Genomic DNA, 15363 nt, shown 5'->3' on the forward strand with positions numbered 1-15363 from the left:
TTCGAATTTTATGAAAATTTTATTATTTTTTTAATTAATTAATTTATTTTTTTATTATTTTCCAGAAAAATAAGAAAATATCAAGTGAGAAACAACATTTCATCACATTTTAGAGATTACTTCAATTTCAATAGAGAACGAAAGAAATACAAATCAGATCAGAATTTCAGTCAACAGAAGAATTTCTCGCAATAATGCCTCAGTTGTAAGGAAACTTTCATCGCGATGTATCATCATTCATACGTAAAAATAATTGCTCTGCTCCTTCTCCTGGATTTCACAACTGCAACATTTTTTCCCAGAGGCAATGAAACGAGTAAGACCAAGTTTCGTAATCAATTATTGAAATTATTATCGAATCTCTCTCTCCCACACGCCGCTGTTATTTATCGCAATTTAATAGGTAATTCACGCGAGACCAAAAACAAACCCGATAATCATCGAACTCCGTCGTCGTCGTCGTCGTCTTTACGTGAACAACATGCGGGCGAAAATTGTTTGCGACCATGCACAATCGACAACGCCAAAATCTGCTATTTCAAATTCACACTGGAACACTACCACGTAATGGGAAGTGCTTGTAGCGGTTGTCGCGTCGGCCAGCATCTCAATTGCTCGCATCCGGCATGCGTTACGGCAGACGGCATCGAACGCGGTTTCATGAGTATTAATCGGAGGTATCCGGGGCCGTCGATCGAGGTGTGCGAAAATGACACAATTGTGGTAGATGTGGAAAATTTGATGGCTGGCACAGCCACATCGATGCATTGGCACGGAATTTTGCAAGAAGAAACGCAATTTATGGATGGTGTGGCGCATGTAACGCAATGTCCCATTCCGTATTTCAGCACATTTCGGTACCAGTTTAAGGCGAGGCATGCGGGAACGCATCATTATCACAGCCATGCCGGGCATCACAAGTCGAATGGCATCGCGGGACCTTTAATCATCCGAGAGCCACGCTCAAGAGACCCAAATGGCCCGTTTTATGACTACGATTTGAGTGAACATACGATTTTCCTGAGCGACTGGATGCACACGTATGCCGAAATGTTCGTGCCTGGACTCCCGAGTACGCTGCTACTGCCAAAAAGTGTGCTAATTAATGGGCGTGCGAGATTTAACAAGGTTAGCTTTTGTTCCATCGACAAAAAATTAAAAAGAAAACTTACTTTCCTTTCATTCGTAGGACGATCCGAACATCCCCCTTGCTGTGTTCCGCGTGAAATCAGGTGGGCGATACAAGTTCCGGTTGATTAACAGCAACGCGCTTACGTGCCCGCTACAATTCCAGGTAAGTAGCTGCCGTGTAATGACGACGCGTCGTCATTGCGGACCAAATTTTCGGTCAATTAATGAAGTGAGATAATTTGCAATTTTTGCGTGAATGCATCAATTATTTACGAGTCATTAAAATTTTGTAACAAAATATTCAGGGCATATAGCACGAACACACTCCATAAAACATGAATTTTATGCGGATAATCATTCGAAATGTATTTATTTAAACAAATTTATTTTAATCTGTACCAATGTCGATGCATCGCCAATAAAATATACATGCAGAGGTGTTCGTGTGTGCGTTTTTAGTACCCAAAGGTCAAACCAATAATGCGATAAATTTTGAATGAAGTTGATATTTAATTAAGGATGAAATGATTTCTGCTCCACTTTGCCACGTGCTATATCATTTTGATTTAATTCCAATTTATTGCAAGTGAAATTGTTTTAAAAAAATTAAACCAGAAAAAGTCAATATTCGAGTCGAAATGGCAAAAAATTATCAATATTTGACTTGTTGCAAATTAATATTTTATTTCAGATTTATTTATTTAATGATCTTGATTTTTCGCGTGTAATTGATTGTTGTCGAAAATATTTTTCCTCAAAATGTTTGTTTTGGTGTAAGTTTAAATTTGATTTTATTTTATTTATTTTTTTTTCGTTTAATTTTCAGTCAATATGTCAATTTGAATTTCATTACGACTGAATTTAAATAAAAATGTCTCTCTCAATTTATTATTTATTTATTTTATTTTTCAATTTATTTATTTTATTAAACGAAAGTTAATTTTTTATAAAAAAAAAATTTTAAATTTAAATTAAAATTATTTGCTGGTTAATTGATCAAACAGAATTTTTTTGAGAAATCCTTTAATATTAAATATTATTTTTTTTTATTTTTTTAAATTAATTATTTTAAAATATTTAAAATTGAATTTAAAAATAATTTTATTAATTAATTAAAAAAAATAGAATTTTAAATATTAAAAATTTGAATCTATAAAATTTGAAAATGAAATAAAAAATTGTTTCTTCTGCCATTTTTTAGCATTCCCATATAAAATACAATTTTTATAATGAACATAAAATAAAAAAAAATAATTAATAAAATATTTAAGCATAAAAATATTAAAATAAATAAATTAATGAAAAATTTAATTTTAATTTAAATTAATTTAATTTAGAGAAATTTAAATTTTAAAAATCTAAATTTAAATAGAAAAAAAAAATAATAATTAATAACATTTTTGTCAAAATTGTAATTTTTAAAAATTTCAATTAAAAAATTTTCATGCATTTTAATTTGCACTATTCATTTTGAACATTTTAAATTAATTGACCACTGAATACCCAATAATTAATTTAATATTATTTTTTTTACGAAAAGTCTAAAATTTTTGTTTTTCATTCGTCCTTTAAAAAAATGAATTTTTCATTACAATAAATTTCCTTACCTTGACTGCCATTTATTGTCTCTTAACATCCATAAAATGCAATTTCATGCCTGTCTGTCAGGTACTTTCACTTTTTTTTCTCGAAATTGATTAAAATAGGTTTCATTTAATTTCAATTTTTATTAATCAAATATGAGTCGAAACGAATTTCAATAATAAATGTAATTTTTTGGCTGAATTGCAATTGAAAAGTAAATTAAATTGCGCATCATTGTACCACACACCAGATAATCGAGTGGGAAATAAAATTAATTGCCTTTTTATTTTCTTTATTAATAAAACTCATTTAAAAAAGGGCATTCGTTTCGATTTTATCCTTATAATGAGGCGTCAAGTTTGACATTTCAATGCTAAAGTTTTCACACTTGCCTGTCATTTACTAAAAAAATTCTCGCCCGCTACACTTTAACTTTATTTGAACTAACCACTTTTTTGTGCATGCGGCTTTTTTTCTGCCGTAAGCGTTCTTTTTTATTAATATTTTTATTATCATAGAGTGGAATTTGTTACGCAATCGCTTCGTTTTTTTTTCATACATTTCCACTAAATATTATCTTTTATTACGAATTTTTTATGTTCGCAATGTAATTTAATCTTTTGACCGACCACGACACATTCATATTCATATTCGGCCTTCATGGTCGAGTAACGGTAACCTCTCTTCCTCTCTAACGTTAACAGCAAAAATTTCTTATTTTAGAAAATTTTTTTCTCGGAAACATGTTTCCAATTAAATTCATGATGCGAAAAGGAACCGAAATTCAAGCAGCAAAAATCGATTATTGGAATTGAAACAAAAATACCGATAAATTTTTATAGTCGTTCTGCTTTCGAAGACAAATATTCGAACGAAAAAAAAAACATATTGGAATTCCTTTTTAATTTACATAATAAAATTTTATGTGGAAAATTCCCTTTGCCAAAAAAGAAGTAAAAATATCGAAAACGAGAGAAAAGTTTAAAGTGAACTGGTAAAAGTGGCTGTAATTGAATATGCATATTAAGTTTCATTACAAAATTCTTCTTTTTCTTTCTTTATTTTTTTTATTTTTTCAAAAAAAAAAGTTGTTCCTTTTGCGATCATGTCAACTTACTTACCTCCGTCGTACAAGTAAAAATATAATGAAACATCAATTTCCTTTTAATGTGTCTTCCGACTTACAACCTACTTTACTTTACTCCATATATTGATTGACATCACTTGACATTTATTTAGTGTGCTATCATGTTGCGAGCGTTTCAAGTGTGTTTGTGTGTCCTTTATTGTTATTATTGGTTCAATTGATGCAGTTTTATGCTCCTTTTATTGCATTTTACTACAATAAGTTGAATGACATGCATTGTTTTGTAATCTTTTAAATTGCAATTTTTCTTTATTTTATTTTAGTTTTGTATAAATAACAACAACAAATTGCGTGTTCTTTTGCAATTTAATGGTTTATTTGTAATTTGCTGAAGCAAAGCTTTAAATAACTTTCGCATCGAAACATAATAAAAGAATAATTTAAATTTCATTGATTTTTCGATGGCAGCGGCGCGGCTTCTAATGGTACCTGTTTGGATTTGTTTTTGTTTCTTTGAAGTTATAATGTGGTAAATTTGTGTGTTTCGTGGTGACATTTTATTTAAATATAAATTAATTTTTTGATAAACGTGAAAAAATTTATTCGAAAATTAAATTAATTCTGAAAAAAGTTTTAAAAAACTTAAATTTAATTTCAATATAAAAAAATAACAAACATTTTTATTTTTTTTTTTAGTTAAAATATATTTTATTTTGATATTTTTTCTAAACTTTAAAAAATAAATTAATTATTTTTTTATTTTACTTTTATTAATTAAAAATTTAAATGTCTAACTTTTTGCCTGAAAATTTTTTAAATAATTTTTAATTAAAGTTATAAATATTTTTCATTAATCTGGAATAAAATAAAAGTAAATTAAATAAATTAAAATTTATTTTAAAATTTTATAATTTTAATAATAATATTTTTATTTTAAGGCGAATAAATTTAATATTTTCATTTTTTGTCCCATTAAGATTTTCTCGAGGGGAAGGGGAGAAATAAAAAAATAAATATTTTTGAATTTTTTGTTTGTAATTTTTTAACGTTTTTAGACGTTAAACGTTGATTCTTAACATTTATTTAATTTTAGTTTATATTGTTTTAAAATTTGAACTTAAAAGTAAAGAAAAAGCAACAAAATCTCCCAACATAAAATTTTTTGAAAAAAAAATAATTTTGGTCACGTGACTTCCAAAAAAAATTTTTTCAACAATTCAATAGAAAATGTCGTAATTAAGCAAATTTCTTTAGTTTTTTGTATAATTTTACCATAAACAGTAATTTTTCATGATTTTTTAATATAAAAATTCCAAAAGACACTATAAAAAATCCATGTCTCGCACGGTGTCTCGCAAACTTTCATATTTGCGAGACACCGCGAGACACGGCGCGAGACACGGTGCGAGACATGGTGCGAGACACCAGGACAAGAAATTTGGGGAAGATAAAATTTTTAATTTTCAATATTTTTCAATTTTTTACAATCTTTTTTGATGGATTATGATTAGAAAAAGCAAAAGGAAGCATAAAAACACAAAATTTGCTCATAACAACTGGTTTTTGACAATTTTTAGAAGTTTTTTGATAAAATTGAACAAAAACAACCATTTTTGGCATCGCGATTTATATTTTTGACTTTCGAAAATACATTGACGTCAGAAGAAATCAAAAATTCAAGAAAAAATCTTATGTTTTCATCAATTTTTCGAATTTTCAAAATTTTTACGGTGTCTCGCATCGTGTCTCGCACCATGTCTCGCGCCGTGTCTCGCGGTGTCTCGCAAATTTTTGGGCTTGCGAGACATGGATTTTTTATAGTGTATGTCAAAAATATTTGTATTTTATATTTAATTTTTATTTTTCCCCCTGAATTTTTTCGACAAAATCCGAGGGGGGGGGGGGAGACAAAAATTGGATATATTAAATTTATTCGCCTAAGTAATTTTTTTAATTTAATTATTTTAAAATTAAAATTTATTAAAATGACAAAAATTAAAGTGTTAAAATTAATGTTAAATAATTGAAAAATTAAGAAATGCATTTTTAAACACATTTTTGTATCTATCTACGATCTATTTTTTTTCAGATTGAAAAACACCGAATGTCAATAATCGCCAGCGATGCAAACAATTTGAAGCCAATAACGGTCGATACATTGATCACAACTTCCGGAGAGCGATATGACTTTATCTTGGAAGCAAACCAAACAAAAGGTAAGTGAACATTCAAATGACATGCAGCGCAAATTATTCCATTCCTTCCTCCACACTCATCGTTAACGTTTTCGTGTTTGCATAAGTAAGAACGATGAATAATTTATCCTTTTATCTGTCTCTGGTTCGTTTATTGCCATGCTGCCGAATTGAATCTCTGTTATTCCTGCGGGCTGCCAATTGAATTGATAATGAGTGAGTTTTACGAATTACTTAAGGCCCAACATACAAGGTGTTTCAAATCGTCTCACTTACTCGTAAATTGTTAATAATAAATAATCTCTTTCTATTTCCGGGAAAATTTAAATTCGATCCCTTATGAAGGATACTGTGAAGAACAAACGATGCGTGTTGTCGATCTAAATATAAATATAAACAAAAGGTCCTCATTCTCAATCGAACTACAAATATTTATTCAACTTAAAAGAGCATTTAAAACTGTGTCCTTTATCATGTCTCTCTCTCTTTTTCTCTTTTTTTGCATGCACAACAGGAAACTACTGGATACGTGTCCGTGCAATTGGTCAATGTGCTTTAGATAGTAATCAAATTGAGTCATTTGCTGTGCTCACTTATTATACGGGAAGTGAGATAAATGATACGGAGTTGGCGTTCACCACTGCAATGCAACCAGCATATGAGGACAATTTTCCACCTGGCATTGTACGTATTCGTTCTGTGTGTGTTCCCTTGACTTGCGAGCATAGAGTTTCACTTAACGGTCATTTTGTGAGAAAAAATCAAAATTTCCTTTAAAATTTTTATTTAAAAGAGATTTTTAGGCAAAAATTTTTAAAAATTTTAAGTCATTGATAATTTAATTTTTAATTTAAGTCAAAATAACTCAATTAACTTTAATTTTCTAAGTTGAATATTTTTTATTTAAATTTTGCAAAAAAAAAAAATATTATATTTTTCCTAATATTCAATCAAAAGGCCAAAAATTAATCAACTTATTTTAATTTTTTTCTCAAATTTGAATTTTACAAATTTAATAATTAGAGTTTTAATAATATTTCAAGTCAAGTTTTTATATGAGTTTCAATTCATTTTTAAAATTTTTTTAAAATTTTTGCTTAAAAAATATTTAAAAAAATTTTTCAATTGAACAAAAATACATAAAAACTATTTTTTAAAAAAATATTTCAAATAAAAAAATGTTAAAAAAAAAATTTCTAAAAATTTAAAAGATAATTTATTTAAAATTTATTTATTAATAAATTTTAAAAAATATAATTAAAATTTTTGAATATTATTTATTAAATTTTTTTTTTATAAATATAATTATATTTTAATTATTTTTATAATAACAATTTTTTTTGTCTAAATTTTGACAAATTTAGCAAAAAAAAAAAAATGTTTACAATTCAAAAACTTAAAATCGTTTGAAAAAATCCATAAAAATGTGTCAACTGCAAATTCCTCACAAAATGATTTTCAAATTAAATAAAAAGGGAGTGTTGGAACGAATTTCCCTCAAAATCATCTGCAAAAGTTGAAAATTTGTCACAAAACGTTCCAACACTCCCTCGTAACTCGCATGCAAGGGACACACATAAAATATTCAAAAAAAATCCTGATGCATTATTTTGTATTTATGCCCCCTTTTTACCTTTCGTACTGCACATAGGTCATAAATAATCCAAATGGAACATGCCAGGAGGCAAACGCCGACTCTATTTGTTTAACAGATTTAGAATCGTACACACGAGATGCGAATTTGCTAAATTCTATTCCTGATCATACATTCCAATTACGATTCACTACGCCAATGATAAACAATGATATATTGTTTAATAATGACAACAATAAGCATTATTCGTTTTTCAGTAAGTATATATTCGGAGCTCGTGCCCTGCGACGAACCATAAGACAAAGCATGGACAAATAATGTCCTTTTTTGTTCCATTTTACAACGAGCTGACGATGATCATTATAAATGGAATTGAAAAAGGATATTTATTTGCCTATTTTCTTATGCGTCACATTTATCTATTTATTTATTGACTTTATTTTCTCTCTCTTTCATTTTTTTTTTACTCAACTCAACTCCCCCATCGACGACAACGACGGCATTTTTGTTCTCGTCCAACAGATGTTTTCGGTCCGAACAATAATGTTGGTGTAATTAACAATATCAGTTTCTATCTTTCGCAATCATTAATTCAGACAAATGCGATAAAGGAAGACTTATTTTGCGATGAGACAGCAAAAATGTGCGAAACTACGGAAATCTGCTTCTGTTTACATCGCATTAAGGTCAAGCTGAATGCCATTGTGGAAATTACGTTGAAGGATAGCTCAAAAGGTGAGATTTTTATTGGATTACTAATTGACTAAGAAGGATGTGGGGAACGGAGCGAAAAAGGAAAGTTGTGATAAATTTTGTGGCTAAGAAATGCCGCTCGTCTTTTGTGCTGTCAACGCAATGTGACGATGGAAAATTTCTTGTCCCTTTTTTTTCTTTGCTAATCAAATATATTAAATTAAAAACCCAAACTGGTCCCAATTGTTCAATCAAATTACCATTCTAATCACACTTTTCATTTATTTTTGACGCATTTTGATGAAATTCGATAAAACAGAGGGTTTTCAACCGTTTTGTTGATTGTCCGTAAAATTAATGAAAAATCATTCAAATAAATTTAAATCGTGAAAATTAGAAAATTTTCAAAAATAATTATTTTAAATGTTAAAATCCATACAAGAAAAAAAATTAAATGCAAAAAAATTCAAGCAACAAAAAAAAATCATCAAATATTTTAATAAATGTCTTTTTAAAATAAAACAAGAGAAAATAGGAAAAAAAAGGACAAGTACAAAGAAGAAAGACTAAAAAAAAGGAAAATCATTGGCCCAATCAAAAAAATTAAACACTTCGTTTAATATCACCACACACACACTCACGCATACGATCCAGAAAAAATCGAAAGAAAAGAAGAAAAAATTGTGATTGTCTCTCAATATTATTTGCTTATCATTATTCTTAATTTTCGCCAGACAAGCACAATTTCTCGCTCTTCTTCCGATTTTTCTATCATTTTTTTCTCTTTTTCCTCCGATGGGGACCATACACACTTTTTAATTGAACAGATCACTGATTTTTTTTTTCGAACATACGAAAGAAGAACAATAAAGGAACGTGAAAGATTGCTCAATAGAAACGCAATATATCACTCGATGCTGACTTGAATGTACGGATGTGTGTGTCTTAAAGAGAAGTTTATCTTGTCCTTTCTTAACGCTTTCCTTCGTTCCTCTTCTGACATTGAGCGGCAATAAATATTTCAATGTCTTTTGACGTGTCGAGTACGTCGCATGCCATACATGGCACGAGATTGAATTCCATAATAACAATGATTGATTATTTCCTTAATGATTCAAGATTTCGGGGAATGTGTTTGCTTTGTGTCCCAAAATACTTAAACACACACACACAAACTGATATGTTTATTGTTTTAAATTGAAAGATTTTCTCTCATGTTTTTCTTCTAGATTGGGAGCCAATTTATCACCCAATGCATTTGCACGGACATCGAATGGTCGTTACCGAAATGAATTCACCGAAATTTCCGAGAAATGGAACAATTAAGGAATATCCTGCGTACAAGGACACAATTGCCGTGCCGAGTCAAGGTCAGGTAACGGTGAGATTTCGCGCAAACAATCCCGGCTTTTGGATGCTTCACTGTCACTTTGAGTGGCATTTGAACATTGGCATGAACGTAATTGTGCAAGTGGGTGAGTTGGCGCAAATGACACAAATTCCAGCGGATTTTCCGACGTGTGGAAATTACATCCCTGAAATTGTTTGATAGTTTTTTATTCGGATCAACACAAATGTGTAATCATCAAATAGCAATTGTACCGAGTGTTCAACTTGATTTCAGCTTATCTTTTATAGTATATTTTTTTTTCTTTAAAATTAACTGATAAAATTTAGAAATATTAAAAATGTCTTATTTTAAGTTTAAAAACATAAAAAAAAAATTAAATCTCAAATTTAACTTGAATTTCTTGATTATCATCATTCATGAGATTGAGTTTATATATAAAAGTGTATTATATGGCGTCATCCATTAAAGGCGTCGGCAAAAATAGGGCATTTTTTGACCCCCACCCCCCCTCAAACTTCCGACGCCGTAACTGGATCGTAAACCGTCGAAATTTAACAACCCCCCTAAAATTTACGACGTGTTTTTTAAGTTTAAAAACATAAAAAAAAATTAAATCTCAAATATAACTTGAATTTCTTGATTATCATCATTCATGAAAAGGAAATTTTTAGTACCAGTTCAAATTTCAATGAAAGCTCGTGAAAAATTTGAAAAAAAAACTCAAATTAATGAAAATTTGAAAAAAAAGATTAAAAAGTCTGAAATACTCTCGGAAATACTTCAAAAATTATTTTAAATAATTCAAAACGAAAAATTTTTAAATCGTGAATATGGCATATTTTTACGACGCCGTACATTTCTGTTTCGTCAAATTGGCAACCAACAGCAGTGGAAATTTACAGTCCCTTGTTCGAAATGAACTCGTCACGCACCAAAGAATTCGAATTAACATGTAAGGCCTGGTGCAATTTAAACAGACTTAGAACGGGACATGGAAGATGCGGAGCAACTCTGACAAAATGGGGATATATTGATGATCCTAAATGTGTGTGCGGACATCCCATGCAGACAATATCGCACATTTATAAAGACTGTCCGCAAATGGCATTTGAAGGAACGATGGCCTTGAACAATAATTTTGGTTTCTTCTTGTGAAAATTTAAGGCTAAATTTAAATAATAATAATAAGACTTTTACTGCTGTTCATTTGTGTATAGAAAATTGCTTCCAACTCTTCATTGTATTTTCTGGTCTTCTCATCAGATCATTCAGACACGATGAAAAAAATGCATTTTAAACTGGTTCAAATCTGTAAAAAAAATAATTAAAAAATGTAATAAATCAAATTGTCAAATAATAGCAACAAATGTTAAACGAACCCACGGTACATTATTGTAATTTTAGACACAGAACGATATTGAAATAAATACACTTTCCTATTGAAAAAAAAAGTAAATAACATGAAAATGAAAATTATTCTCGAGGGTGTGTGTTAAAACGTTCTCGTATAAAATAAAATAAAAAAGCAAAATGAGTAAAAAAAAACTATAGCATATTGATGAAATTATATCGACATCTGGCTCAATCAACGATATTGATAGAAAAAGCAGCAATTTGCATGATCAATACCGAATAGTGCAACTTTTATAGCAAAAGTTAGTTTTTTTTACACAGATCTTCAGTGGGTGTTTTTCTCGTTAGCAGTCAATCCAATTTACGGTGCCCTTGGTTTTCGCAAATAGTGTTTCTTCCTTGTTCATGTAATAAATGTAAAATATTGCAATTTAGGGCAAAAAGTCGTTCATCATAGCAAAAAAAAATCCTGAATTAATGTTTAACAAGTGTTGCCATGGGCAAAGATTTGTACAATAAATGACTTTCTCTCGTAATAATGGAAACATAGCTTTTAAAAAAATAAACGTTTTGCTGAACAACAACATAAACTGAAGAAAAAGATGATGGAGAAGCATGTGTTCCATTGCAACAAAAGGCGCATTTTTATGCATGACATTAACTTTGCAAAACGCAGAACTAATTGAACATTGCGTACGAGACTTGTTTCGAAAAGTATTTAACAGAGGGGGAAACTTCAACCGCAATTATGCACTACTCTCACATTTCTACGTTGATTGACTTTTTTATACAATACTTTGTATAAGAGAGTGTTGATACCATTTGATATGCTTTCTTACATTTTTCCGAGTGTGCAATTGACTCTCTAAGGAATTGTCGGAACCTGTTTTGATCTCTCCCCTCAACATTAATTTGGCATTTTCTTATGATGATTAGGGTTTTTTTGTTTAATCTAATTTATTGGTGTTGTAAATATTAGATCCAATAAAAATATGACTTTGGATGACAAATGTTTGAATATTTGCTGGAATCATTCGCCAGCGGTAATGGTATTTCGTCGTAACGGAGTTATAATTAGATTTTGTTTTGCAGGCACAAAAACTTTTATTTTATTTAGAATATTTTCATTTTTTCAACTTTTCGTTTAGTTTAATTTTTGGATTTAATATTAATAATTTCAAGAAATTTACGAAGAAAAAAAATATGTCAAGTTTCGAAAAATTAAAATTTTTGTTTAGATTGAAGAATTTTAAACATAAATTCTAAATTGCTTCAAAATTTTCTTTTTTTGGTTGGTCAAGAATTTGCATTTCTCAAATTACAAAAAAAAAAAACTCAATATTTAAGGTTGAAGTACAATTTTTTGTATAATTGTTCAGGAATTTTGTAAATTGTTTTTAATTTTTAAAACTAAAAAAATTGGGAGGAATATTTTTCATAAAAAAATTTAAAATTTATCATAAAAAAATTTAAAATTTTTCATTAAAAATTTTGAAATGTATAAAAATATTGACTTTTAAATGGCAATTTTTATTATATGCTTTTTTATTGAAATTCCAATGGTGTCTGTCTGTAATAAAAAACGTGTCATTTTAGTTCTCTTTATATCAAGAACTTTACAGAGTAGCGTGCCCGTTGGTAATTCTGAGAGACCCAGAATGTGTGTTGGGGCAAGGTTTTAGAATATGCATTGGGACAAAGTTTTAGAATGTGCATTGGGGCAAAGTTTTAGAATGTGCATTGGGACAAGGTTTTAGAATGTGCATTGGAGCTTCGAGAAACTTCATAGAATGTTCGAGAAACTTCATAAAATCTTCGAAAATTTTTTAAAACCTCATAAAATTTTAAGGAAAAATTACATCTTTTGTAATAACTAAAAAGAATAAAATAAAAAATTATAAAAAAAAATATTTTAAAAAGATGCTTTTTTATTTGGGGCCCTAAAAAGTTGAAAATAAATGAAAGTTTTTCAAAATTTAAGCAAAAGAAAAAAGCATGCGAGGCCAAAATAAGTGAGAATAACTTCAAATGTAAGTGAAAAGTAAAAAATTGTTGGACTCGAATTGTTTTTTTCTTTTTTTAAAATTTTTATTTTTCACTTGCTTTTTTGAAAAACTTTCATTTATTTTCAACTTTTTAGGGCCCCAAATAAAAAAGCATCTTTTTAAAATATTTTTTTTTATAATTTTTTATTATCTTTGTAAATGAAGAAATAAAAAAACAACGATTTTTGCTCCTCATATGAAAAAATCGTTGTTTTTTTATTTCTTAAGTCAAGTTTCAACCCATTTTTGATGGGTTTCAAAGCTAAAATTAAATAAGTATGCATTCTAAAGATAATTTCCATGCATTTCTGCTCGATTTTTGAAGAAATAAAAAAAAACAACGATTTTTTCTTATGATAAAACAATTTTTTTATTAAAATTTAAATATTTTTTTACATTTTTTTTTTAATTTTTTTGCTTGAAATTTAAAAAAAAAATAAACAGGATGCAAAAAAAATCAATTTTAATTATTCACAATGCTTTTGTATAAAAAAAGCAAAAAAAAAAAGAGATGAAAAAAGTCATATTTGATAAAAAAAAAAAACAAGGCCTTGTCACAACAACAATTACCACCCACTTAACTACAAAGCACTTTTCATAAACACGTGAGTGAGCAAAAAGTTGTTAGAAACACACACAAACAGACCGTGTCTTTCTGTCGAGAAGTTAACACTCTCAAAAAGGAAATTTATACATTACCTTAATTAATCAACAATATGAAAATATGCATCACTCTTGTAAACTTTTCTTCGGTAACATGCTAACAAGTCAAAGTACAGCTTACAAGGATTTTCGTTTGTTGTTGCTCTGAAATGTGATGTCTGCAAAAAGGAATAATTTCGTACTTACGTGGTGTGTAGCTGCTTTTTATGTTCCGTCTGGTGTGGTGCAAATTGTTCCATTTAGTATGTTAATGTCGTTTGAATATTCAATATGAAAACCAGAGAAATAATTAGGGACGCAATTTATTTCTCCCATTATGTGTCATTTATGGAAAAGTTAAGTTACTTCCTGTGATTGAAATAATTTATGGAGATTAGAAGTCCTTGAAATCCTTTCAAAAAGATGGAAAAATCATGTCCGTTAAAAATGCTGAAGAATAATTCTAAAAATCTCCGCTATTATTTAGATGGCGCTCATCTATTTCCGGAAAATTCATATCTGGAACAGCGCCACCGGAAATGAGAAATCAGCGCCCTCTATGGTGAGCTCTGTAAGCAGTCACTCAAAAATCAAAACAAACAATAAAATCGCGAAAAATCATGGAAATTTGTCGAGTTTGTCTAAAAGAATCAGACCAATTACTTAATTTTACCTCAGCTGACAGCGAAAAGTTCCTCACAATCACGGGAATTCAAGTAAACGACTTTCACGATGAATTTTTATGTGAAAATTGCTTAAATCTCTTGGAATTGTCTTACAAATTTCGTGAAGACTCCATCAAATCTGATAAACAACTTAATAAAAGGCACAAAAATATACCTCAAAATGATGACTCTGAAGACATGGAGTACCTGGAAGAGCCGCAAGAAGATGAAAATGACCAAATTTCCTCATATTCCGCAGAAATTGCACCTGTGCAAGTACAAAAAGTCGTTTACAAATGCACCGTTTGTGAAATGGAATTCCGTTTCAAGAAAGACCGCAACGAGCATCAGAAAGAACATCGGTCAACGGAGAAAACTTTCGCTTGCGAGTTTGAGGGATGCGGAAAAAAATTCGGACTCGAGAGTTATTTGCAGCGACATATGAAAGAACGGCATATGAACGATAAATTCATCTGTGAACTGTGTGCAATGAGATGTGCGAGCAAAAATACGCTAAAAACGCATATGAGAACGCACACAGACGAGCGACCTTACGTTTGCAAGGAGCCAGATTGTAACAAAGCTTTTCGACGTACAAGTGACCTTTATTACCACATGAGCTCACATTCGGAGAAGAGATCTCACGTTTGCATGGAATGTGGAGCGGCGTATAAACTTAAATTCGCATTGCGGAATCACAGGAAACAAGTTCATAAGGTGCAAGGAGATAAGTTATTGCAGTGCCCGGAGTGCGATAGGGAATATTTGTTCAAGAATCAGCTCGAACAACATATCGTGAGTAATAATTTTAAAATTAAATTTCACTAAAATTAAAATTTTTCTTTATTTTTAGTCCATCATCCATCGAGGCGAACGAAATTACGTGTGTGAGGAATGTGGAAAGACTTACAGTAAAGGTTACCATCTTAAACGTCATTATCACGATTCGCATCCGGAACTGTATGAGGATTGTATCCAAAGAGGACTTCATCAAAAAAAGAAAAAATCATCGTAATTTTCTAA

The 15363-nt window shown here is 29.6% G+C and overlaps 2 protein-coding genes across 2 annotated transcripts; both read left to right on the forward strand.

Annotated features, from left to right (window-relative positions):
- The first annotated feature begins 225 nt into the window (after window positions 1–225).
- Window positions 226–9905, forward strand: LOC134828593 (uncharacterized). The gene is made up of 8 exons (XM_063841573.1): window positions 226–316; window positions 404–1128; window positions 1190–1294; window positions 5892–6018; window positions 6512–6681; window positions 7649–7847; window positions 8114–8326; window positions 9514–9905. Exons 1-8 carry the CDS (start codon window positions 226–228, stop codon window positions 9831–9833), a joined length of 1950 nt encoding a protein of 649 aa, XP_063697643.1. The 3' UTR covers window positions 9834–9905.
- Window positions 9906–14274: 4369 nt separating this feature from the next.
- LOC134832073 (putative zinc finger protein 840) lies at window positions 14275–15355 on the forward strand. Its single transcript, XM_063845972.1, has 2 exons — window positions 14275–15135; window positions 15194–15355. The coding sequence occupies exons 1-2, from the start codon at window positions 14296–14298 to the stop codon at window positions 15353–15355; spliced, it is 1002 nt and encodes a 333-aa protein (XP_063702042.1). The 5' UTR covers window positions 14275–14295.
- The last annotated feature ends 8 nt before the right edge of the window (window positions 15356–15363 follow it).

Source organism: Culicoides brevitarsis, chromosome 2 (assembly GCF_036172545.1).
Source record: "Culicoides brevitarsis isolate CSIRO-B50_1 chromosome 2, AGI_CSIRO_Cbre_v1, whole genome shotgun sequence".
Lineage (NCBI taxonomy): Eukaryota > Metazoa > Arthropoda > Insecta > Diptera > Ceratopogonidae > Culicoides > Culicoides brevitarsis.